The 24,734-nt window shown below is 46.0% G+C and overlaps 1 protein-coding gene across 1 annotated transcript; it reads left to right on the forward strand.

Moving 5' to 3' along the window:
- Positions 1-18,232: 18,232 nt before the first annotated feature.
- On the forward strand, positions 18,233-19,150 carry LOC140122982 (olfactory receptor 5AR1-like). Its single transcript, XM_072144232.1, has one exon. It carries the CDS (start codon positions 18,233-18,235, stop codon positions 19,148-19,150), a length of 918 nt encoding a protein of 305 aa, XP_072000333.1.
- Positions 19,151-24,734: the final 5,584 nt, after the last annotated feature.

The following is a 24,734-nucleotide window of genomic DNA, read 5'->3' on the forward strand; positions in this document are numbered from 1 at the left end:
GTTATCCCCAGCATGAGTAGAGCCATGGGGATCAGAGCGAAAATGAAAATGTAGGACGGATTACAGTATTTCAAAGGTTTCCACCCAAAAGGGTGGCAATATCAGGCAGCACCAAAGGATAAGAGAAATTGATCCAACACCAATCTGTTGTGCCTGGGAAGCTACGTGATAATACCAACCGGTTAAAATTTTTTGGTGAACTTCAATTGGTGAAGCGCGATGATTTGTTGTCCCAGTCAAAGGCCTTGTTCCATTCGGCAATAGAAAATTATTTACCGAAATCCGTTTCCCAATTGAGAATATTTGCTTTCTTGGAAGTCTCCTTCCCAGCCGTCAATGCCTCATACATCTGTTTAGTAACTTTAACCCCTTAACGCTCTGCGCCGTAGCTCTACGGCACAGAGGTACAGGGAATGTATGAAGAGGGCTCACGGGCTGAGTCCTCTTCATACAAGGGTGGGGGTTGTTGCATATTGCAGAAAACCCCCACCATTAATAACCGATTGCACCGATCGCGGCTATTAACCCTTTCATTGCAAAGTCGCCGGCGGCCGCCATCTTTATTCCGATCGCCGCGCCCCGAACGTCATCGGGGTGCGGCGATCGGTTGCCATGGTAGCCTCGGGTCTTCGTTTGACCTGAGGCTACATGGCTTCTGCAGATTCGTTACAATGAGCCAGTGGCTCATTGTAATGAATGACCTGCAAAAATGCCATATATTGCAATACTGTAGTATTATACAGAAGTATTATACAGAAGTATTATACAGAAGTATTGCAGTATATGGTAGGAGCGATCTGACCATCTAGGGTTAATGTACCCTAGATGGTCTAAGATATAGTGGGGAAAAAAAGAAAAAGAAAAGTTAAAAAATAAAAAAAAATTATACAATATAAAAAATAAAAACATAATAAACAGTAAAAATCACAGACACATTAGGTATCGTCGTGTCCCAAAATGCCCGATCAATCAAAATATAAAAACGGTTACGGCCGGCGGTGACCTCCGAGAAGGGAAAATGGCGCCCAAATGTCCGAAATGCGACTTTTACACCTTTTTACATCACATAAAAAATGGAATAAAAAATGATCAAAATGTCGCACAGACCTCAAAATGGTAGCAATGCAAACATCGGCTCATTTCGCAAAAAATGACACCTCAAACATCCCCGTGCGCTAAAGTATGAAAAAGTTATTAGCTTCAGAAGATGGCAAAAAATTTTTTTTCTTTTTTGTACACATTCGTTTAATTTTTGAAAATGTATTAAAAAACAATAAAACCTATAAATTTGGTATCACCGCGATCGCACCGAACCAAACAATAAAGCTGACATGTTATTTTGAGTGCACAGTCAAAATCATAAAAACTGAGCCCACAAGAACGTAACCTTTTTTTTTTCATTTTTTCCACATTTGGAATTTTTTTGCAGCTTCGCAGTACACGACATGTTAAAATAAATAACATTACGGGGAAAGTAAAATTTGTTGAGCACAAAATAAGCCCTCACACAGGTCTGTACATGTAAAAATGAAAAAGTTATGGATTTTTTGAAGGTGGAGAGCGAGAAATGAGCGAAAAAAAAACATGCGTCCTTAAGGGGTTAAATCCCTAAAACCCTTCCTTAGAAGTATAAACCTTTTGGTAATGTAGCTCGGTGTAAGTTGAGTATGGCCAAAGCTTCTCTCGTTTGTGCAGTGTAGAGGACCTGAGACCCCAGGATATCAAATTCTCTGATAATTGCATTGGTTGTTGTAACTCTCTCCTCGGTAGCTAAGTTGGGTGGTGATTCCCCTCTCTGCCCATATTTTTGGTTGAAGGGTTGGTAGAAAGTATTCCACACACTGGACAGGAATATTTACCTGTATTTGATTGGACTCCCTGCTTATTTTTGACGCCATGTATTTCTAGTAGAGATGAGCGAACATACTCGTCCTAGCTTGATGCTCGGTCGAGCATTAGCGTACTCGAAACTGCTCGTTGCTCGGACGAATACTTCGCCCGCTCGAGAAAATGGCAGCTCCCGCCGTTTTGCTTTTTGGCGGCCAGAAACAGAGCCAATCACAAGCCAGGAGACTCTGCACTCCACCCAGCATGACGTGGTACCCTTACACGTAGATAGCAGTGGTTGGCTGGCCAGATCAGGTGACCCTGGGATAGACTAGCCCCTGCCCGGGCTGCTCGGATCATTCTGTGTCTGGATGCCGCTAGGGAGAGAGCTGCTGCTGGTCAGGGAAAGCGTTAGGCTGTTCTATTAGCTTACTGGCAGGAGTGATTCTCCAAGAACCCAACAGCCCTTCTTAGGGCTACAATAACGTTATACTTTTTTTTTTTTGTTTGCTTGTGGCTGGGCTTGCTGGCACTAGTAGTGCAGCTAGTACCATATTGTGAGGAATTTGCAGGGGGACTTGTGTTTAGCTCTTAGTGATACACATATCCACCTCAAACACCAAAGTGGGAAAATTTATTAGGGGTTTGATTTCCATTAGGCACAGTCTGCCATTTACTTTTTATTTTACGTTTATTTTTTCATAACTCAGCGTCATCTCATCTGGCATAGTAGTGTGCTTTCATACTTGGCTAGAAAATAGCCAAAGGAGAATCCAAACGGCTTACTTACGCCTACAGTAGCGTTATATATATTTGATTTCTGGTTGATCTGCTGGTGGCTGTAGTTGCTGCAGTGCATCTACTACCATATTGTGAGGAATTTGTAGTGAGAGTTGCGACCGCTGTGTTTTGCGCTTAGTGACGCACATATCCATCGCAAAGACCGAAGTGGGAAAATTTATTAGGGGTTGGATTTCAATTAGGCACAGTCTGCCATTTCCTTTTTTATTTTACGTTTATTTTTTTAATAACTCAGCGTCATCTCATCTGGCATAGCAGTGTGCTTTCATACTTGGCTAGAAAATAGCCATAGCAATAGGATAGCATTGTTTGGTTTTAAAAACTAAAAAACACAAAAAAAAACTAAAAAACACAAAAAAACACAAAAAAAAGTAAAAAAAAAATTAAAGTTATAACTTTCATTTTCAAAATGTTTAACCCGAGGGCTAGGGGTAGAGGACGAGGGCGGGGACGTGGGCGTCCAACTACTGCAGGGGTCAGAGGCCGTGGTCCTGGGCGGGGTGAGACACCACCTGCTGATGAGGGAGCAGGGGAACGCCGCAGAGCTACACTCCCTAGGTTCATGTCTGAAGTTACTGGGACTCGTGGTAGAGCACTGTTGAGGCCAGAACAGTGCGAACAGGTGATGTCGTGGATTGCCGACAATGCTTCGAGCAATTTGTCCACCAGTCAGTCTTCCACGCAGTCCACCCATGTCACCGAAATCGGCACTCCTCCAGCTCCTGCACCTCAGCCTCCTCCCCCGCAGTCTGCCCCCTCCCAGCAAAATTTGCCATTTGAACCGGAATACTCTGAGGAACTGTTTTCTGGACCCTTCCCACAGTCACAAACCACTTGTCCGGTTGCTGCTGAGCAATTTTCCGATGCCCAGGTTTTCCACCAGTCACAGTCTGTGGGTGATGATGACCTTCTTGACGTAGTGGAAGAATTGTGTAAAGAGGTGTCCGACGATGAGGAGACACGGTTGTCAGACAGTGGGGAAGTTGTTGTCAGGGCAGGAAGTCCGAGGGGGGAGCAGACTGAGGGATCGGAGGATGATGAGGTGACAGACCCAAGCTGGGTTGATAGGCCGGGTGAACACAGTGCTTCTGAGACGGAGGAGAGTCCTCGACCAGAACAGGTTGGAAGAGGCAGTGGTGGGGCCAGATGGAGAGGCAGGGCCAGACCTGGTGCATCAGCGCCAAATGTGTCAACTAGTGAAGCTCCCGTGGCGAGGGCTCCTGCGGCGAGGGCTAGATTTTCAGAAGTCTGGAGGTTCTTTAAGGAAACACCGGATGACCGACGGACTGTGGTGTGCAACATTTGCCAAACCAGGATCAGCAGGTGTTCCACCACTAATAGCTTAACTACCACCAGTATGCGCAGGCATATGAATGCTAAACACCCCACTCAGTGGCAACAAGCCCGTTCACCTCCGGCCGTGCACACCACTGCTCCTTCCCCTGTGTCAGCTGATAGTCAGCCCCCTGCCCAGGACCCTGCCACAAAAACCCCATCGTCGCCTCCACGATCCTCCGCAGCATCCACCAGCGTTCAGCTCTCCATACCCCAGACACTGGAGCGGAAACGGAAATATAGTGCAACCCACCCGCACGCCCAAGCCCTTAATGTCCACATCTCCAGATTGCTCAGCCTGGAGATGCTGCCCTATAGGCTAGTAGAGACCGAGGCCTTTCGCAACCTCATGGCGGCGGCCGCCCCTCGGTATTCGGTCCCCAGCCGCCACTACTTTTCCCGATGTGCCGTCCCAGCCCTGCACCAGCACGTGTCAGACAACATCATCCGTGCCCTGACCAACGCCGTTTCTGACAAGGTCCACCTGACCACGGACACGTGGACGAGTGCTGCGGGGCAGGGCCACTATATATCGCTGACAGCACATTGGGTTAACTTGGTGGAGGCTGGGACCGAGTCTGACCCTGCGGCTGGTCATATACTGCCGACGCCAAGGATTGCGGGGCCTACCTCGGTCCAGGTGTTTCAGGCCTACTATGCCTCCTCCTCCTCCCACCCCTCCTCCACCTCCTCCTCCGAACTACCATCCGTAGGCATGGCGCCATCAGTCGGTAGCTCTAGGCACAGCAGCAGTGCCATCGCTAAGCGACAGCAGGCGGTGCTCAAACTGCTGAGCCTAGGCGATAAAAGGCACACCGCCCAAGAACTATTACAGGGCATCACGGCGCAGACTGATCTGTGGCTGGCACCGCTGAACCTGAAGCCAGGCATGGTTGTGTGTGACAACGGCCGTAACCTGGTGGCGGCTCTGCAACTCGGCAGACTGACACATGTGCCATGCCTGGCCCATGTGTTAAATCTGATAGTTCAGCGTTTCCTCAAGACATACCCCAATCTGTCTGATTTGCTCACGAAGGTGCGCCGCATCTGTGCGCATTTCAGGAAGTCCAGCACAGATGCTGCCACTCTCAGGGCAGCGCAGCGCCGCCTCCAACTGCCCGCTCACCGACTGTTGTGCGACGTGCCCACGAGGTGGAATTCAACACTGACCATGTTATCCAGAGTTTACCAGCAGCGCAGAGCGATTGTAGACTGCCAGATGTCAACTTCCACCAGAACTGGTAGTCAGGTCAGTCAGCTTCCTCAAGTCTACAATGAGGAGTGGACGTGGATGTCTGATATCTGTCAGGTGCTGAGTAACTTTGAGGAGTCAACACAGATGGTCAGTGGCGATGCCGCCATCATCAGCCTCACCATCCCGCTGCTTGGCCTGTTGAAAAAATCTCTGATCAGCATGAAGTCGGAAGCTTTGCGCTCGTCACAAGAGACGGGGGAAGAAGATTCCCTTGTTGATAGCCAAAGCACCCTTAGGTCTTTTTCTCAGCGCATATCGGAGGAGGTGGAGGTGGAGGAGGATGAGGAGGAAGAGGAGGAGAATGTTGGCGAGACACAAGAGGGGACCATTGTTGAGTCCTTCACTGTTCAGCGTGTATGGGCAGAAGAAGAGGAGTTGGAGGAGTTGGAGGAGGAGGAAATGGACAGTCAGGCCAGTGAGGGGAGTGAATTCTTGCGCGTTGGTACTCTGGCGCATATGGCAGATTTCATGCTAGGCTGCCTATCCCGTGACCCTCGCGTTCAAAGAATTTATTCCAGCACCGATTACTGGGTGTTCACTCTCCTGGACCCACGGTACAAGCAAAATCTTTCCACTCTCATCCCTGGAGAGGAAAGGAGTGTGAGAATGCATGAATACCAGCAGGCCCTGGTGCACAAGCTGAAACAGTATTTCCCTTCTGACAGCGCTAGCGGCAGAGTGCGTAGTTCTGCGGGACAAGTAGCGAGGGAGAGTAGGCGAGCAGGCAGCTTGTCCAGCACTGGCAAGGGTACGCTTTACAAGGCTTTTGCCAGCTTTATGTCACCCCAGCAAGACACTGTCACCTGTCCCCAGTCTCGGCAGAGTAGGGCTGATCTTTACAGAAAGATGGTGAGGGAGTACGTAGCTGACCATACCATCGTCCTAAATGATCACACAGCTCCCTACAACTACTGGGTTTCAAAGTTGGACATGTGGCACGAACTGGCGCTGTACGCCTTGGAGGTTCTTGCCTGCCCTGCCGCTAGCGTGTTGTCCGAGCGGGTTTTCAGTGCAGCTGGTGGCATCATCACCGATAAGCGTACACGCCTGTCGACTGACAGTGCTGACAGGCTGACGCTTATTAAGATGAATAAAGCATGGATTTCTACTAATTTCCAATCTCCACCAGGTGAAGGAAGCTCAACCTGAATAATTTATCCACTCCTCCTCCTCCTCATTTTCCTCCTTCTCCTCCTCTTTGTACAGTAAAGCAGAGGAAACTGGCTATTTTTTGACAGGGCCCACTGGCTCTAGCTATAGTACTTTATGCATTTAATTTTTATGGAGGGCCACCGACCCGGTACTCTGTTTTAAACAATTTTTGTGAGTGCCACATACAGGCACTCAATCTATTCCATTTTTCTGGAGGGCCACCTACCTGCTCCTCTGGTTTGAAAACTTTTTGGGACTGCCACATACAGGCACTCAATCTATTCCATTTTTCTGGAGGGCCACCTACCTGCTCCTCTGGTTTGAAAACTTTTTGGGACTGCCACATACAGGCACTCAATCTATTCCATTTTTCTGGAGGGCCACCTACCTGCTCCTCTGGTTTGAAAACTTTTTTGGACTGCCACATACAGGCACTCAATCTATTCCATTTTTCTGGAGGGCCACCTACCTGCTCCTCTGGTTTGAAAACTTTTTTGGACTGCCACATACAGGCACTCAATCTATTCCATTTTTATGGAGGGCCACCTACCTGCTCCTCTGGTTTGAAAACTTTTTTGGACTGCCACATACAGGCACTATCCAAATTAAATTGTCTCCATAGCAGCCTCCACACGTTGTCTCCATTGCTACCTTCAAAAGTCGTCCATATAGCTGCCTCCATACATCGTCCCTTTATCAAACGAGGTGTGTCAGGCAGAAATTTGGGTTGTTTTCATGGATTCCACATCAAAGTTGTTAACTTTGTCGCCACCCAGCTGTGTTATCCACAAAATATACTGGCAAACTTTTATCATTTACCAATATTATTTCAACGCTTCTTGCGCTTCTGTTTACATTCCCCTCACCCGCCATATCCTAAACTTATAAGAACGCTACTACACTTGATCTTATACAAAAGGTTCTTAGAAGTGCTGTTTGGGGAGTAGCCTAGAGACACGGGCTTGGATTGGCGAAAGCTCGCCTGGCAGCGGAGCGCCAGCTCCATGCCAAGATCCAACTAACATAGTTTTAACTGCAGCACCTTTAATCTACTACTAGTTCACTGCCACAATACATGGTCCCCTTATCAAACGAGCTTTGTCAGGCAGAATTTTGGGTTGTTTTCATGGCTTCCACAACAAACTTGTTAACTTTGTCGCCACCCTGCTGTGTAATCCACAAAATATACTGGCAAACTTTTATCATTTACCAATATTATTTCAGCGCTTCTTGCGCATCTGTTTCCATTCCCCTCACCCGCCATATCCTAAACTTATAAGAACGCTATTACACTTGATCTTATACAAAAGGTTCTTAGAAGTGCTGTTTGGGGAGTAGCCTAGAGACAGGGGCTTGGATTGGCGAAAGCTCGCCTGGCAGCGGAGCGCCAGCTCCATGCCAAGATCCAACTAACATAGTTTTAACTGCAGCACCTTTAATCTACTACTAGTTCACTGCCTCCATACATGGTCCCCCTATCAAACGAGCTGTGTCAGGCAGAATTTTGGGCTGTTTTCATGGCTTCCATGTTAACTTTGTCGCCACCCTGCTGTGTAATCCACAAAATATACTGGCAAACTTTTATCATGTACCGATATTATTTCAGCGCTTCTTGCTCACCTCCTTTGGTTCCTCTCTGCCACCCATTGGTTTGAAGCCTGAGTCCATTTAGGGTATGTCGCCATGCCACTCTCTAGCCTGCCGCTGCTGCCGCTGCCTCTGCATGCCGTCCCCTATAGTGTCAGGGTCAATTATTGGATGTTTTAGATGCTATCTAGCTTCATTCTGTCACTCTGTCATGGCCATGCTGTTGCCCATAATTTTGGCATAATGGTGCGATTAAGCAGCCTCAGAGGCATCCATGCATGCTGCCCCTGCTGTTTCCTGTCCATTTCCGTGGTGTTTCCATCCTTTTCTGAGGTTCCCAGGTGTTTGGCCAAGCTTCCCTGTGCAGAGCCTTGGTCCCCTTGAAAAATGCTCGAGTCTCCCATTGACTTCAATGGGGCTCGTTATTCGAGACGAGCACTCGAGCATCGGGAAAAGTTCGTCTCGAATAACGAGTACCAGAGCATTTTAGTGCTCGCTCATCTCTAATTTCTAGCTCATGACCGATGCTTGGAATGAGGGAGCTTTAGGTAGTGATATGGGGTGGGAGCAGAGCGCGCTGGTACTGAGTGAGCTGGGGGCCTATTATTTCTCAGCCCTTTTTCTATTTCATGCCAACTAGATGCTGAGGAGCACTGTCACCATGGAATATATGATAGTGCCAATATAGATTGGGAATCCCCATCCCTCCTTTACTCTTGGGTTGGAATAGAATCGTGGCTGCCACCAGTGGTTTGACATTTCTCCAAATATGCAGCAAACACCCAGCAGTAACACCAGCACTGATCGCGGGTGTTAACCTTTTAAATGCGATTAGACAAGAAACTTTTCTTCCTATCACATCCATGGAGAAAAGTGTAGACAATTCTCATGGATATACGAACATCAGAGACCATAAAGCTTCCCGATGAGGGACAGTTCCTTTGAACCCTGCCCTTGGGTGTCAGCTATGGTCATGGGGGCCAATTTACCGTACACTGGTGCTATTTGTGCCGCCATATAAAGATGCTAGGTTTATAAAAAGGCTCTTGTCACCCGGTGAGAGGCAGCGGTGGCTGGACAGTTTTATGTCAGGTCTGTCCTGGCTTAGACTCAAAACCATGTAGGGTCACATCCATGTAGGTGATTTGCCTGTAGGGTCACATCCATGTAGATGATTTGCCTGTAGGATCACATCCATGTAGGTGATTTGTCTGTAGGGTCACATCCATGTAGATGATTTGCCTGTAGGGTCACATCCACGTAGGTGATTTCCCTGTAGGGTCACATCCATGTAGGTGATTTGCCTGTAGGGTCACATTCATGTAGGTGATTTTCCTGTAGGGTCACATCCATGTAGATGATTTGCCTGTAGGGTCACATCCATGTAGATGATTTGCCTGTAGGGTCACATCCATGTAGGTGATTTTCCTGTAGGGTCACATCCATGTAGGTGATTTTCCTGTAGGGTCACATCCATGTAGGTGATTTCCCTGTAGGGTCACATCCATGTAGGCGATTTGCCTTTAGGGTCACATCCATGTAGGCGATTTGCCTGTAGGGTCACATCCATGTAGGTGATTTGCCTGTAGGGTCACATCCATGTAGGTGATTTGTCTGTAGGGTCACATCCATGTAGGCGATTTGCCTGTAGGGTCACATCCATGTAGGCGATTTGCCTGTAGGGTCACATCCATGTAGATGATTTGCCTGTAGGGTCACATCCATGTAGGCGATTTGCCTGTAGGGTCACATCCATGTAGGTGATTTGCCTGTAGGGTCACATCCACGTAGGTGATTTTTCTGTAGGGTCACATCCATGTAGGTGATTTGCCTGTAGGGTCACATCCATGTAGGTGATTTGCCTGTAGGGTCACATCCATGTAGATAATTTGCCTGTAGGGTCACATCCATGTAGGTGATTTGCCTGTAGGGTCACATCCATGTAGGTGATTTGCCTGTAGGGTCACATCCATGTAGGTGATTTGCCTGTAGGGTCACATCCATGTAGGTGATTTCCCTGTAGGGTCACATCCATGTAGGTGATTTTCCTGTAGCTTCACATCCATGTAGGTGATTTTCCTGTAGGGTCACATCCATGTAAGTGATTTGTCTGTAGGGTCACATCCATGTAGGTGATTTTCCTGTAGGGTCACATCCATGTAGGTGATTTGCCTGTAGGGTCACATCCTACAAAATGCTAATTGTTGCACTAATTCACTCTCGACTAGACTACTGTAACTCCCTACTAATTCGTCTTCCACTCTCTAAACTCTCTCCTCTTCAATCTATTCTTAATGCAGCAGCCAGGCTCGTCTTTCAGGCCAAACGCTACACAGATGCCTCCAGTTTGTGCCAATCACTGCACTGGCTACCTGTCTCCTTCCGTATTCACTTTAAAATAATAACCCTCATCCACAAAGCTCTGAATAATGCTGCACCTTCCTATCTCTCTTCTCTCATCTCAGTCTATCGCCCTTCCCGTGCTCTTCGATCTGCCAGTGACATTCGATTAATCTCTACCTTAATTCGAACCTCCCATGCACGTCTCCAGGACTTCTCCCGAGTTGCACCAATTCTCTGGAATGCCCTTCCCCAGACTCTGAGACTAATACCCACCCTCCAAAGCTTCAAACGTGCTCTTAAAACCCATCTCTTTAGGCAAGCCTATCACACTCGCTAACTGCATGAAATGTCAACTCTCCCTTTACTAATCCATCCTATGTACTATCCTATCTGTTATCGGGCAAACAGCAGATATATACCAAGCTCCAGGCTTCTCTGCAGTCTTTTTCACCTAGGACCCTGTAAATAAGATGGCGGCTGATGGCTGGTTCAAGCAGCAACATCGTTGTTTAGTAAATTATTTATTAAATTATTTTATATTGTTCCCTTATAAAGAATGGCTGCACCATTATACAACCTCTTGTGTCACCCCCTCATCCTCATAGTCTGTAAGCTCTTGTGAGCAGGGCCATCACTCCTATTGTTCTATATGACTGTTTGTTCTTTGTAATGTAATATAGTTGTATATGTCCCCTATGATTTGTAAAGCGCAACGTAATTTGATGGCGCTATATAAATAAAGATTATTATTACTATTATTATCCATGTAGGTGATTTGCCTGTAGGGTCACATCGATGTAGGTGATTTTCCTGTAGGGTCACATCCATGTAGGTGATTTCCCTGTAGGGTCACATCCATGTAGGTGATTTGCCTGTAGGGTCACATGCATGTAGGCGATTTGCCTGTAGGGTCACATCCATGTAGATGATTTTCCTGTAGGGTCACATCCATGTAGGTGATTTTCCTGTAGGGTCACATCCATGTAGGTGATTTGCCTGTAGGGTCACATCCGTGTCGATGATTTGCCTGTAGGGTCACGTCCATGTAGATGATTTGCCTGTAGGGTCACATCCATGTAGGTGATTTGCCTGTAGGGTCACATCCATGTCGATGATTTGCCTGTAGGGTCACGTCCATGTAGATGATTTGCCTGTAGGGTCACATCCATGTAGATGATTTGTCTGTAGGGTCAAATCCATGTAGGTGATTTGCCTGTAGGGTCACATCCATGTAGATGATTTGCCTGTAGGGTCACATCCATGTAGGTGATTTGCCTGTAGGGTCACATCGATGTAGGTGATTTTCCTGTAGGGTCACATCCATGTAGGTGATTTCCCTGTAGGGTCACATCCATGTAGGTGATTTGCCTGTAGGGTCACATGCATGTAGGCGATTTGCCTGTAGGGTCACATCCATGTAGATGATTTTCCTGTAGGGTCACATCCATGTAGGTGATTTTCCTGTAGGGTCACATCCATGTAGGTGATTTGCCTGTAGGGTCACATCCGTGTCGATGATTTGCCTGTAGGGTCACGTCCATGTAGATGATTTGCCTGTAGGGTCACATCCATGTAGGTGATTTGCCTGTAGGGTCACATCCATGTCGATGATTTGCCTGTAGGGTCACGTCCATGTAGATGATTTGCCTGTAGGGTCACATCCATGTAGATGATTTGTCTGTAGGGTCAAATCCATGTAGGTGATTTGCCTGTAGGGTCACATCCATGTAGATGATTTGCCTGTAGGGTCACATCCATGTAGGTGATTTCCCTGTAGGGTCACATCCATGTAGGTGATTTGCCTGTAGGGTCACATCCATGTAGGTGATTTGCCTGTAGGGTCACATCCATGTAGGTGATTTTCCTGTAGGGTCACATCCATGTAGGTGATTTGCCTGTAGGGTCACATCCATGAAGGTGATTTGCCTATAGGGACACATCCATGTAGGTGTTTTTCCTGTAGGGTCACATCCATGTAGGTGATTTGCCTGTAGGGTCACATCCATGTAGGTGATTTCCCTGTAGGGTCACAGCCATGTAGGTGATTTGCCTGTAGGGTCACATCCATGTAGGTGATTTGCCTGTAGGGTCACATCCATGTCGATGATTTGCCTGTAGGGTCACGTCCATGTAGATGATTTGCCTGTAGGGTCACATCCATGTAGATGATTTGTCTGTAGGGTCAAATCCATGTAGGTGATTTGCCTGTAGGGTCACATCCATGTAGGTGATTTTCCTGTAGGGTCACATCCATGTAGGTGATTTCCCTGTAGGGTCACAGCCATGTAGGTGATTTGCCTGTAGGGTCACATCCATGTAGGTGATTTGCCTGTAGGGTCACATCCATGTAGGTGATTTGCCTGTAGGGTCACATCCATGTAGGTGATTTTCCTGTAGGGTCACATCCATGTAGGTGATTTGCCTGTAGGGTCACATCCATGAAGGTGATTTGCCTATAGGGACACATCCATGTAGGTGATTTGCCTGTAGGGTCACATCCATGTAGGTGATTTCCCTGTAGGGTCACAGCCATGTAGGTGATTTGCCTGTAGGGTCACATCCATGTAGGTGATTTCCCTGTAGGGTCACAGCCATGTAGGTGATTTGCCTGTAGGGTCACATCCATGTAGGTGATTTGTCTGTAGGGTCACATCCATGTAGGTGATTTGCCTGTAGGGTCACATCCATGTAGGTGATTTGCCTGTGGGGTCACATCCATGTAGATGATTTGCCTGTAGGGTCACATCCATGTAGATGATTTGCCTGTAGGGTCACATCCATGTAGGTGATTTGCCTGTAGGGTCACATCTATGTAGGTGATTTCCCTGTAGGGTCACAGCCATGTAGGTGATTTGCCTGTAGGGTCACATCCATGTAGGTGATTTGCCTGTAGGGTCACATCCATGTAGGTGATTTTCCTGTAGTGTCACATCCATGTAGGTGATTTGTCTGTAGGGTCACATCCATGTAGGTGATTTGCCTGTAGGGTCACATCCATGTAGATGATTTGCCTGTAGGGTCACATCCATGTAGATGATTTGCCTGTAGGGTCACATCCATGTAGGTGATTTGCCTGTAGGGTCACATCCATGTAGGTGATTTTCCTGTAGCGTCACATCCATGTAGGTGATTTGCCTGTAGGGTCACATCCATGTAGGTGATTTGTCTGTAGGGTCACATCCATGTAGATGATTTTCCTGTAGGGTCACATCCATGTAGGTGATTTTCCTGTAGGGTCACATCCATGTAGGTGATTTGCCTGTAGGGTCACATCCATGTAGGTGATTTTCCTGTAGGGTCACATCCATGTAGGTGATTTTCCTGTAGGGTCACATCCATGTAGATGATTTTCCTGTAGGGTCACATCCATGTAGGTGATTTTCCTGTAGGGTCACATCCATGTAGGTGATTTTCCTGTAGGGTCACATCCATGTAGGTGATTTTCCTGTAGGGTCACATCCATGTAGATGATTTTCCTGTAGCGTCACATCCATGGAGCTATCAGCGATGGTTAGACTTTTCTTCCTTACTTGTTTAATAAATTTGGTCAAAGATTATTTAACATAAAATCTAGGAAAAAATATTGAATGAATAACAATTTAATGGATTTCCCTCTCGGCCATTAGCTCTCATTATGATACAGAAGAATAATTAATCTCCAGTGTTGACAGAAGATCCATCGCTCCTCACCAGATCATTTATAATCCGCACGGCAGGTCACAAGTGTTGGCTCCTCATAGATTTCTATGCGCTGCCGGTCGTGGTGGTGGTGGGGGGTTCATTTTTTATTTTTATGTTTTTCCCCCTTTCATTTAACTTGTAGGTTTAATTTTCTTAATTCTGCTTTAGTTCTATTTTTATGGGTTGACGAGGTGAGTGGATTTGATAGGTTTGTGGTTGTTTTTATGTCTTGCTCTTTGCAATATTATTTTTTTACAATCCCATAGATGGTAAATTTATATAGTTTATACTGGGTAGTTTTACTACCTTTAAAAAAGACCTGTGTAAGGTGTCGTTTTTTTGTGGGATGAGCTGATTTTTTCATTGATACCATCTTGGAGACTGTACAGCCTTTTGCTCACTTTTTGTTAACATTTTTTGGGACAAAAAATGAGTCAATTTTGACATTCGGACATTGTTTTCGGGTTAAAGTGTTTATCATCGGAGAAAAGGTTTTTATATTTTGATAGACTGGGTATTATGGAATCCAGGAATATGTAACATGATTGTTTATTCTTTTTTATTACCGTTCTAGGGAAAGGGGGCAATTTAAGGTTTATTTTTCTTATTTTAATCTTAAAAAAAAAAGATATATTGTTATAGGCCACCAAGGTTCTTGTACTAGAATCCTATAGCGTCTAATCGCTCATGTCATATACAGCAGACTATACTGCCGATCTATTACAGTCTGCCTCCAGCAGACAATTACAGACCTCGCTGAATCAAAGGCCTGGGAGTCATTCAGGTGCTGCAGTCACGTTTACTCTTGCGCTAAAACAGTTAATACAATACAACTTTATTGATACCCCTGGGGGGGAAATGATTTTGTACATAGTGTTCCGGCAACTGTAAGACGGTTAGACACAGGTTTAACAATACATAAATACTTCAAGAGGCGTTCTTACAAGTTGCTGGTTCCTTGGTTGCATAAAAACAGGTACAGGACATTGCAATACAGCACAATACAGGTCACATGACCACATTACATTACATATGGGGAAGCAATTATGGTACGAAAATATACCAGTCACAATAACACATAGACACAGACTAGACAGACATGTGTAGGGGATATTACACTAGGGGCCCCGATGCGGTGCTGACAGTGCTGTGGTGAGGTAGTGGTGCACTGCTGCTGCAGGTATTAGTTTGGCAGAATAGTCATTGCCCATAGCTCCACTGTTGCCAAGTAGGGGAGCTTAAGTTGCTTGGTTGTGGCTGCCACTGGAGCCTTGGGGCAGCATCCTCCTGACTTACTGTAAGGCTCTGGTTGTGATCACTTACATTTCAGCTTCTCCGATGAAGCTGCTACTGATGCTCTTGGCTGCCAGGATCCATTACCGTTGCTCTGTTGCAAAAGGTTGTGCAACATGGAGCCCCTGCTGCTGATGATCTACTTAGTAGGAGTGATGGAGTGAGAGGCCAAGTTAATCCCACAGTGCGGGGTGATAGACGTGAGGGGGGGTTTCAAAACCTGGAGCCAACGCACAGGCAGCCACCTACAATGGCGCCATCTTGACAGTGCATCTTTTCTAAGACCCACCACAAGTACACACAATTTTTAGTGGGAAGATGATGGAGGAATAGGTTATTTTGTTTTCCGGAAAACATTTGAAAGAAAGAGTTAAGCATGTTCTTTTGTTCTTAAGGATAATATCCCTTTGTTCCCTCCTGGTTCAATTCTGGAATAATTCTGTACACTTAAATAGTTGCACTCCTGAAAACCATGGTCAGGTATGACCTGTAGTCTCAAATTTATACACCAGGACAAATTAATTACAATCAGCTGTTACTCAAAAGGACAGAGAGACACAGAAAGGAGTCAGGAAGTTTCCAGGAAAAACAGGGAAACAGGTTTGTGTTTACACCAATAACATGAAAGGTGCAGAGAAAAACAAGAGGTGCTGGGACTTGTGGTGCCAAATTAAGCAGACATACCTGTGGATGGGAGAAATGAGTGATGGTGAGACCAGGTGAAAGTGATATTGAAGATATGATGATGGAATGCAAAGCCATATTCTATATTGCTACAATCTGGTATAATTCTGTGCACTTAAATAGATACACTTAGAAAAGTTGCACTGGGTAAGACAACCCAACACCCATGATAAGAGTCAGCATTCAGTGAATAATGCTAAGGGATGAGTCCTCAAGAAGAAGAGTCGACTATGGAGTGTCCCAGAGCAAGAGATGTCTCTTGTGCGGAGTCCTCCAAAACTATAGATGTTCTTTATACTAAGGCCTCCAGACCAAGAGAGACTAGGGTTGAGGATAACATCAATTGTTCTCTGAAGATGGGTCTTTCATGGTAGATGAATTAATATCATCCCTACAATATCAACAATTGTTCCTTATCTAATATAACTTGGGTACCAGGTTTTGCGGCTGTTAGGGGACCCAATAGGAAAGATGGTCCGGATCCACTCATCAGAGTCATCAGATAAGTAATTGAAGATCAAGGTTGATATGGTTGTGCGGGGCACCACTGGAACTTATTGATACTTATTTGTTGGGTTAGGCAAAATGTGAAAATGCCGCTGCCCGATGTCTCCGTGCCTGCCGCTGCCCGATGTCTCCGTGCCTGCCGCTGCCTGATGTCTCCGTGCCTGCCGCTGCCCCAGTGTCTCCGTGCCTGCCGCTGCCCCAGTGTTTCCGTGCCTGCCGCTGCCCGATGTCTCCGTGCCTGCCGCTGCCCGATGTCTCCGTGCCTGCTGCAGCCCGATGTCTCCGTGCCTGCCGCTGCCCCAGTGTCTCCGTGCCTGCCGCTGCCCCAGTGTTTCCGTGCCTGCCGCTGCCCGATGTCTCCGTGCCTGCCGCTGCCCGATGTCTCCGTGCCTGCCGCTGCCCGATGTCTCCGTGCCTTCCGCTGCCCCAGTGTCTCCGTGCCTGCCGCTGCCCCAGTGTCTCCGTGCCTGCCGCTGCCCGATGTCTCCGTGCCTGCCGCTGCCCGATGTCTCCGTGCCTGCTGCTGCCCGATGTCCCCGTGCCTGCCGCTGCCCCAAGTCTCCGTGCCTGCCGCTGCCCAGGTGTCTCTGTGCTGCTCCCCGGTGTCTCTGTGCTGCTCCCCGGTGTCTCTGTGCTGCTCCCCGGTGTCTCTGTGCTGCTCCCTGGTGTCTCTGTCCTGCTCACCGTGTTCTTCAATGTGTTCTTCACATGCTATTTTGTTCGCACCGTTCCGCGCGTATCTCCCGACAAGTAAGCAGATGTGCCGAACATCTGTAATCTATTCTTCACTGTGTTTTTCACTGTGTTTTTCACTTAAATGATCCTGTGTTCACTGTGGTCACTGTTTTTATTCTATTCTTCACTGTTCTTCACTGTGTTTTTTAAATTAAATGCTCGATTTCGAGCAGGGGAAATACTCGTCCGAGCAACGAGCCGTTTCGAGTACCTTAATACTCGAACGAGCATCAAGCTCGGACGAGTATACTCGCTCATCTCTAGTCACATGTATTAGTAAGGCACAAAACCATGGGGGATAGTGGGCCACAAGTAGTTCCTCAGATACTAGTTGATGACCAGTGATGTAGGTTTGTTGTCTAAACCCTTAACTAAGGATGTAATGAGTATCAGAGTCTCAATACTCTGATACATCGCTGTATTTGTGTTCCTGTTGGAGGTGGGCCTCCATAAGAGGACTAAGGAAAGGACAGAGGTTTTGGTATGGACTGATTCTCTACCAAACATGTCCTCTCATGTCCATTTGAGAGAAATTTTGTAGACCCATGGTTGAATATCAAGTGTATGACAAGCTGGCCAACTATAGGTTGTCGTAAGTTGAAGTAATAACTGTGTTGTTCTTCCAAATCTTCCTCTCAGATCTAAATCATCAACTTCATTCATATGACCCTGAGTCCTTCTAATAGAAGACATCTTTCCATTAATTATTTTCTCAATTCTTCATTTTCTCATATGAAAAATTTCTTCATGTACAAAAATGGGTATTTCTCAAGAACAATCCTTCTGTTTGGAATCATTTGTTGGTCGGGAAGGTACGCTCCATCTTCTCAAGCTTCCAACTTTTCCCATGGTCATTACATCTTCATACATCTCATCTTGATCGATTCTTGCATTTTCTGTGTCCTCTTTAGTATTTGTAGTTATCATTTTTGCGTATCCATCCTCTTACGTCAGAGAAGGTACAATGTTTTATTGGTAGTTCTTCCATTCTACCCATTATTTTACATTCCCTTGGTTGATCGTCTCCTCAGGATGGAGAACCAGACCCTCGTCACTGAATTTGTTCTCCTTGGGTTCACTATGCATCCAAGGATAAATATCGCTCTGTTTGTCCTGTTTTTGCTCATCTATGGGATAACTATTGGTGGAAATGGTCTTATAATCTGCATGGTGATAGGCAACCATCAGCTGCACAAGCCCATGTATTTCTTCCTTTGCATGTTATCCTTTCTTGACTTGGGCTACTCGTCAACTGCTTTGCCAAAATTATTGACCGACTTATTGTCTACGGAGAGGCTGATTTCACTTAGTGCTTGTGTGATACAGATGTACGTCATCCTCCTGGTGGAAGGATCGGAGTGTCTTCTCCTGGCTGTGATGGCTTATGACCGATATGTCGCCATTTGCCATCCTCTCCACTACCCGGTGCTCATGCGATGGGGTAACTGTTGTAAGTTGGTCTTTCTTGTCTTTTTTATAACCTTTATGTTGACCATTTTCCCTTCCATTTTTACGCCGGTTACTTTTTGTTTCAACCGGATCAACCATTTCATGTGCGAGATGTTAGCCGTCCTCAAGTTGTCATGTGTGAACATCTCCGACAACGAACTTGTGATATTTTCTGTCAGTTTCCTCTCTCTCCTTCTTCCTCTTACTCTGATCCTACTGTCTTATGCCTTCATCATACGCTCCGTACTGAAGCTTCGCTCTGCCGGAAGGTCTAAGGCTTTCTCCACCTGCACCTCACATCTCGGGGTGGTGGCTTTGTACTTTGGGACGGTCATGTTGATGTATTTTGGTCCCTCGTCCATGTACTCCACAGACCAGGAGAAATATAGCTCCATATTTTATGTAATTATTTCCCCAATGCTGAATCCTCTCATCTATAGTCTCAATAACCGGGAAGTTAAGGAAACCTTCAAGAAGGTCCTCACGAAGCTCAGTTCTTAGACTCTTGAGATCTCAGGACATGACTGACATAACATTAGAACAACTAACGAGCATTGTGGTCCAACCATTCACCACTCTTATATGAGCTGCAGAGGACATCTTGGAGGCTAGCTCGTCTGAAGCGTTGGCTTTGATGGTCCTATTGCTTTGTACATGAGGGAATGGAGCTACTTAGAGAAGATAATTTTCAGCTTTTGCTAATATAATATGTCGTTGCTCTGAAAGGTTTGTGGTTTTGGCACAATGACCGTAAGAGTCAGGTTTCCCGGTTCCCTATTGTACCTCCGGCAGATGTCATGAACAAAGGAGGACGTCACCCGAACGCAAAGGGGATTTTCTACCACCTGTTCCTACCATTAGTTTATGGCTTACAGATTGAGCTTTATAAATACAAATTATGTGGCCATTATCTTATCCCAGGCACAGCTATGATACCGTAGATAAAGCACAACCAAAATGACCAACAAGGAATGTCTGGACTTATTCAAATTTTCGGGAATCTAACAAAAACCAAAAAAGGTGTCAAAGCTTTATTAACACGTCCTCCATATACGCACGGGGCGTGGCCAGATCAAACAAGCATAGATGGGCTAAGACTTCTCATGTACCTGGTCGGAAGATGTCCCCTCCATTATTCTTCTATAATCCACTATGCCCTTCCCCCCTCACCCCACTCTTTCTGAAATGCTTCTTAACCCCTTTACCACCAGGCCCGTTTTTGTGTTTTCATTTTTCACTCCCCACTTTCAAAAATCCATCACTTTTTGATTTTTCCATGTGAGGAGCTGTGTGATGGCTTGTTTTCTGCATAACAAATGTCACTTCATAGCGATGGTATTTAGTATTCTATTTACTATTAATATTCCATTTGGGAAATAAAATGCCAAATGCAGTGAAATTGGGGAAAAATGCATTTGTGCCATTTTCTTGTGGTGGTAATAACTTTTTCATACTATGGTGTACGGAGCTGTGGGTGGTGTCATTTTTTTAGGACTTTTGATGATGTTTTCATTGTTACCATTTTTTAGGACTGTGCGGCCTTTTGATGACTTTTTATTGATTTTTTTATTTTTTTTTTATATGGCAAAAAAGTGGCATTTTTGAATTTGGACTGTGTAGGAATATCCATTATTATATATTGATAGATATGTAATGGAGACGGTCATTGGCTATGAAGAGGCTCCAATCATCCGCAGCCAATGCAAACAGGGTTCACTTTTCCAACCCACAGCCTTTCCATATGAAACTCCTCATGTCCAGCCTTTCCTATCTACTAGTATATTTCTTTACTGCTTCTGTTCGTCTGACCAGATGCCCTCCAGGTCCAGACCCACAGGTTAAGGGTCAGTGGAATCTGTAACAACTGAAAGGGTTGAATAAACCTAATATTAAAGGGGTTGGCCACTTTTCAATAAATCTCTTCCATTAGAATAGAATATAATACTTTATTGTCCCCATAGGGCAGTGACGGCGAACCTTTTAGAGACAGAGTGCCCAAACTACAACCAAAATCCACTTATTTACCTGATGTGCCAATGTGCCATTTTAAACTAGTAACTTATTGCTACCTGTTCTTCCGCCTGAGGCCACCAATACAGTTGAAAGAAGGGGGCAAATTCAGACTATCATTGTAGCTTCTCTCCAGGGTCTCTCTGTTTAGAAAGAATGGTGGGTCCAGCAGGAGGACCTCCAAAGATAATACAGTTCTGTCAACACCTTCTCACTTTTCAAGCAGTTCCAAACAGTCAATGAAGTGTCGCTGTAAAATAGTGCTGAGCACAGCATCTCATAAATTGCCTGGGACTGCAGGAAGATTTAATGGATTTGTTCCTGTTTGGTGAACTCTGTCCTGGGCTGATGGCCTGGGTGCCCACAGAAAGGGCTCTGAGTGCCACCTCTGGCACCAGTGCCATAGGTTCGCCATCACTGCCATAGGGACATCAGTTACTTGGCCCAAGTTAACTAGTGCAATTACCCTAGGTATGAAAGAGTTTTTAAAATGATTTGTTCTATATTTAATATGCAGAAACCATTCACTAAATGTGCTGCGTTGACCAATTAGTATGTTATGCAATGGATTTGCTTCATTACTTACAATGGACTTGAATTTGGAGAGCATGCGTGCATAGAGATGAGCGAACACTAAAATGCTCGGGTACTCGTTATTCGAGACGAACTTTTCCCGATGCTCGAGTGCTCGTCTCGAATAACGAACCCCATTGAAGTCAATGGGAGACTCGAGCATTTTTCAAGGGGACCAAGGCTCTGCACAGGGAAGCTTGGCCAAACACCTGGGAACCTCAGAAAAGGATGGAAACACCACGGAAATGGACAGGAAACAGCAGGGGCAGCATGCATGGATGCCTCTGAGGCTGCTTAATCGCACCATTATGCCAAAATTATGGGCAACAGCATGGCCATGACAGAGTGACAGAATGAAGCTAGATAGCATGTAAAACATCCAATAATTGACCCTGACACTATAGGGGACGGCATGCAGAGGCAGCGGCAGCAGGCTAGAGAGTGTCATGGCGACATACCCCAAATGGACTCAGGCTTCAAACCAATGGGTGGCAGAGAGGAACCAAAGGAGGTGAGCAAGAAGCGCTCAAATAATATCGGTACATGATAAAAGTTTGCCAGTATATTTTGTGGATTACACAGCAGGGTGGCGACAAAGTTAACATGGAAGCCATGAAAACAACCCAAAATTCTGCCTGACACAGCTCGTTTGATAAGGGGACCATGTATGCTTACAGTTCATGCCAGTCGCTGCACTGGCTGCCAGTCTCCTTTCGAATACAGTTTAAAATAATAATAACCCTCATCCATAAAGCTCTGTATAATGCTGCACCCCCCTACCTCTCCTCTCTTATCTCAGTCTATCGCCCAACCCGTGCTCTTAGATCCGCCAGTGATCTTAGATTAACCTCTACCCTAGTGCGGACCTCCCACTCGCGTCTCCAAGACTTCTCTAGAGCTGCACCAATTCTATGGAATGCTCTGCCCCGGACTATCAGACTAATACCTAACCTCCAAAGTTTCAAACGTGCTCTTAAAACCCATTTCTTTAGGCAAGCCTATAACACTCATTAACTGCATGAAGTTTTAACTCTTCTACTAACCCGTCCTGTGTCGTCCTCCCATCTGTTATCCAGCAACCAACAGGCACCAGACTTCTCTGCAGTCCCATTCACCCTGGACCTGGTATATAAGATGACGGCTGAGTGGTTCAAGCGACAGCAATTCCATTTATTATATTTTTTTCTATTCCCTAAGAAGAATGGCTTGACCATTAAATATTCTTTTACCTCGTGTTACCCCATCATCTTCATAAACCGTAAGCTCTGGCGAGCAGGGACCTCACTCCTGTTGTTCCATACAAATGTTGTGCTCTGTTACATTACATTTGTATTTGTTTCCTATGATTTGTAAAGCGCTACAGAATATGATGGCGCTATATAAATAAAGATTATTATTATTATTATTATGGAGGCAGTGAACTAGTAGTAGATTAAAGGTGCTGCAACTATGTTAGTTGGATCTTGAGATGGAGCTGGCGCTCCGCTGCCAGGCGAGCTTTTGCCAATCCAAGCCCCTGTCTCTAGGCTACTCCCCAAACAGCACTTCTAAGAACCTTTTGTATAAGATCAAGTGTAGTAGCGTTCTTATAAGTTTAGGATATGGCGGGTGAGGGGAATGTAAACAGATGCGCAAGAAGCGCTGAAATAATATCCCTAAATGGTAAAAGTTTGTAAGTATATTTTGGGGATTACACAGCAGGGTGGCGACAAAGTTAACAAGTTTGATGTGGAATGCCCTGTAATAGTTCTTGGGCGGTGTGCCTTTTATCGCCTAGGCTCAGCAGTTTCAGCACCGCCTGCTGTCGCTTAGCGACGGCACTGCTGCTGTGCCTAGAGCTACCGACTGATGGCGCCATGCCCACGGATGGTAATTCGGAGGAGGAGGAGGTGGAGGAGGGGTGGGAGGAGGTATAGTAGGCCTTTGAGACCTGGACCGAGGTAGGCCCCGCAATTCTCTGCGTCGGCAGTATATGACCAGCCCCAGGGTCAGACTCGGTCCCAGCCTGCACCAAGTTAAGTGTAGTAGCGTTCTTATAAGTTTGGGATATGGCGGGTGAGGGGAATGTAAACAGATGCGCAAGAAGCGCATGATGCGCATGGAGCTGGCGCTCCGCTGCCAGGCGAGCTTTCGCCAATTCAAGCCCCTGTCTCTAGGCTACTCCCCAAACAGCACTTCTAAGAACCTTTTGTATAAGATCAAGTGTAGTAGCGTTCTTATAAGTTTAGGATATGCCGGGTGAGGGGAATGTAAACAGATGCGCAAGAAGCGCTGAAATAATATCCCTAAATGGTAAAAGTTTGCCAGTATATTTTGTGGATAACACAGCAGGGTGGCGACAAAGTTAACAACTTTGATGTGGAATCCATGAAAACAACCCAAATTTCTGCCTGACACACCTCGTTTGATAAAGGGACGATGTATGGAGGCAGCTATATGGACGACTTTTGGAGGTAGCAATGGAGACAACGTGTGGAGGCTGCTATGGAGACAATTTAATTTGGATAGTGCCTGTATGTGGCAGTCCCAAACATTTTTCAAACCAGAGGAGCAGGTAGGTGGCCCTGCAGTAAAATGGAATAGATTGAGTGCCTGTATGTGGCAGTCCCAAAAATTTTTCAAACCAGAGGAGCAGGTAGGTGGCCCTCCAGTAAAATGGAATAGATTGAGTGCCTGTATGTGGCAGTCCCAAAAATGTTTCAAACCAGAGGAGCAGGTAGGTGGCCCTGCAGTAAAATGGAATAGATTGAGTGCCTGTATGTGGCAGTCCCAAAAATGTTTCAAACCAGAGGAGCAGGTAGGTGGCCCTGCAGTAAAATGGAATAGATTGAGTGCCTGTATGTGGCAGTCCCAAAAATTTTTCAAACCAGAGGAGCAGGTAGGTGGCCCTCCAGTAAAATGGAATAGATTGAGTGCCTGTATGTGGCAGTCCCAAAAATGTTTCAAACCAGAGGAGCAGGTAGGTGGCCCTGCAGTAAAATGGAATAGATTGAGTGCCTGTATGTGGCAGTCCCAAAAATGTTTCAAACCAGAGGAGCAGGTAGGTGGCCCTCCAGTAAAATGGAATAGATTGAGTGCCTGTATGTGGCAGTCCCAAAAATGTTTCAAACCAGAGGAGCAGGTAGGTGGCCCTGCAGTAAAATGGAATAGATTGAGTGCCTGTATGTGGCACTCACAAAAATTGTTTCAAACAGAGGACCGGGTAGGTGGCCCTCCAGAAAAATTAAATGCATGAAGTACTATAGCAAGAGCCAGTGGGCCCTGTCAAAAAATAGCCATTTTCCTCTGCTTTACTGTACAAAGAGGAGGAGAAGGAGGAAAATGAGGAGGAGGAGGAGTGCATAAATTATTCAGGTTGAGCTTCCTTCACCTGGTGGAGATTGGAAATTCTGAGAAATCCAGCCTTTATTCATCTTGATAAGCGTCAGCCTGTCAGCGCTGTCAGTCGACAGGCGTGTACGCTTATCGGTGATGATGCCACCAGCTGCACTGAAAACCCGCT

Source organism: Engystomops pustulosus, chromosome 3 (assembly GCF_040894005.1).
Source record: "Engystomops pustulosus chromosome 3, aEngPut4.maternal, whole genome shotgun sequence".
Classification (NCBI taxonomy): Eukaryota; Metazoa; Chordata; class Amphibia; order Anura; family Leptodactylidae; genus Engystomops; species Engystomops pustulosus.

Coding starts and splice junctions, on each gene's coding strand:
- LOC140122982 (XM_072144232.1), top strand. CDS start 18,233: ATGGAGAACCAGACCCTCGTCACTGAATTTGTTCTCCTTGGGTTCACT.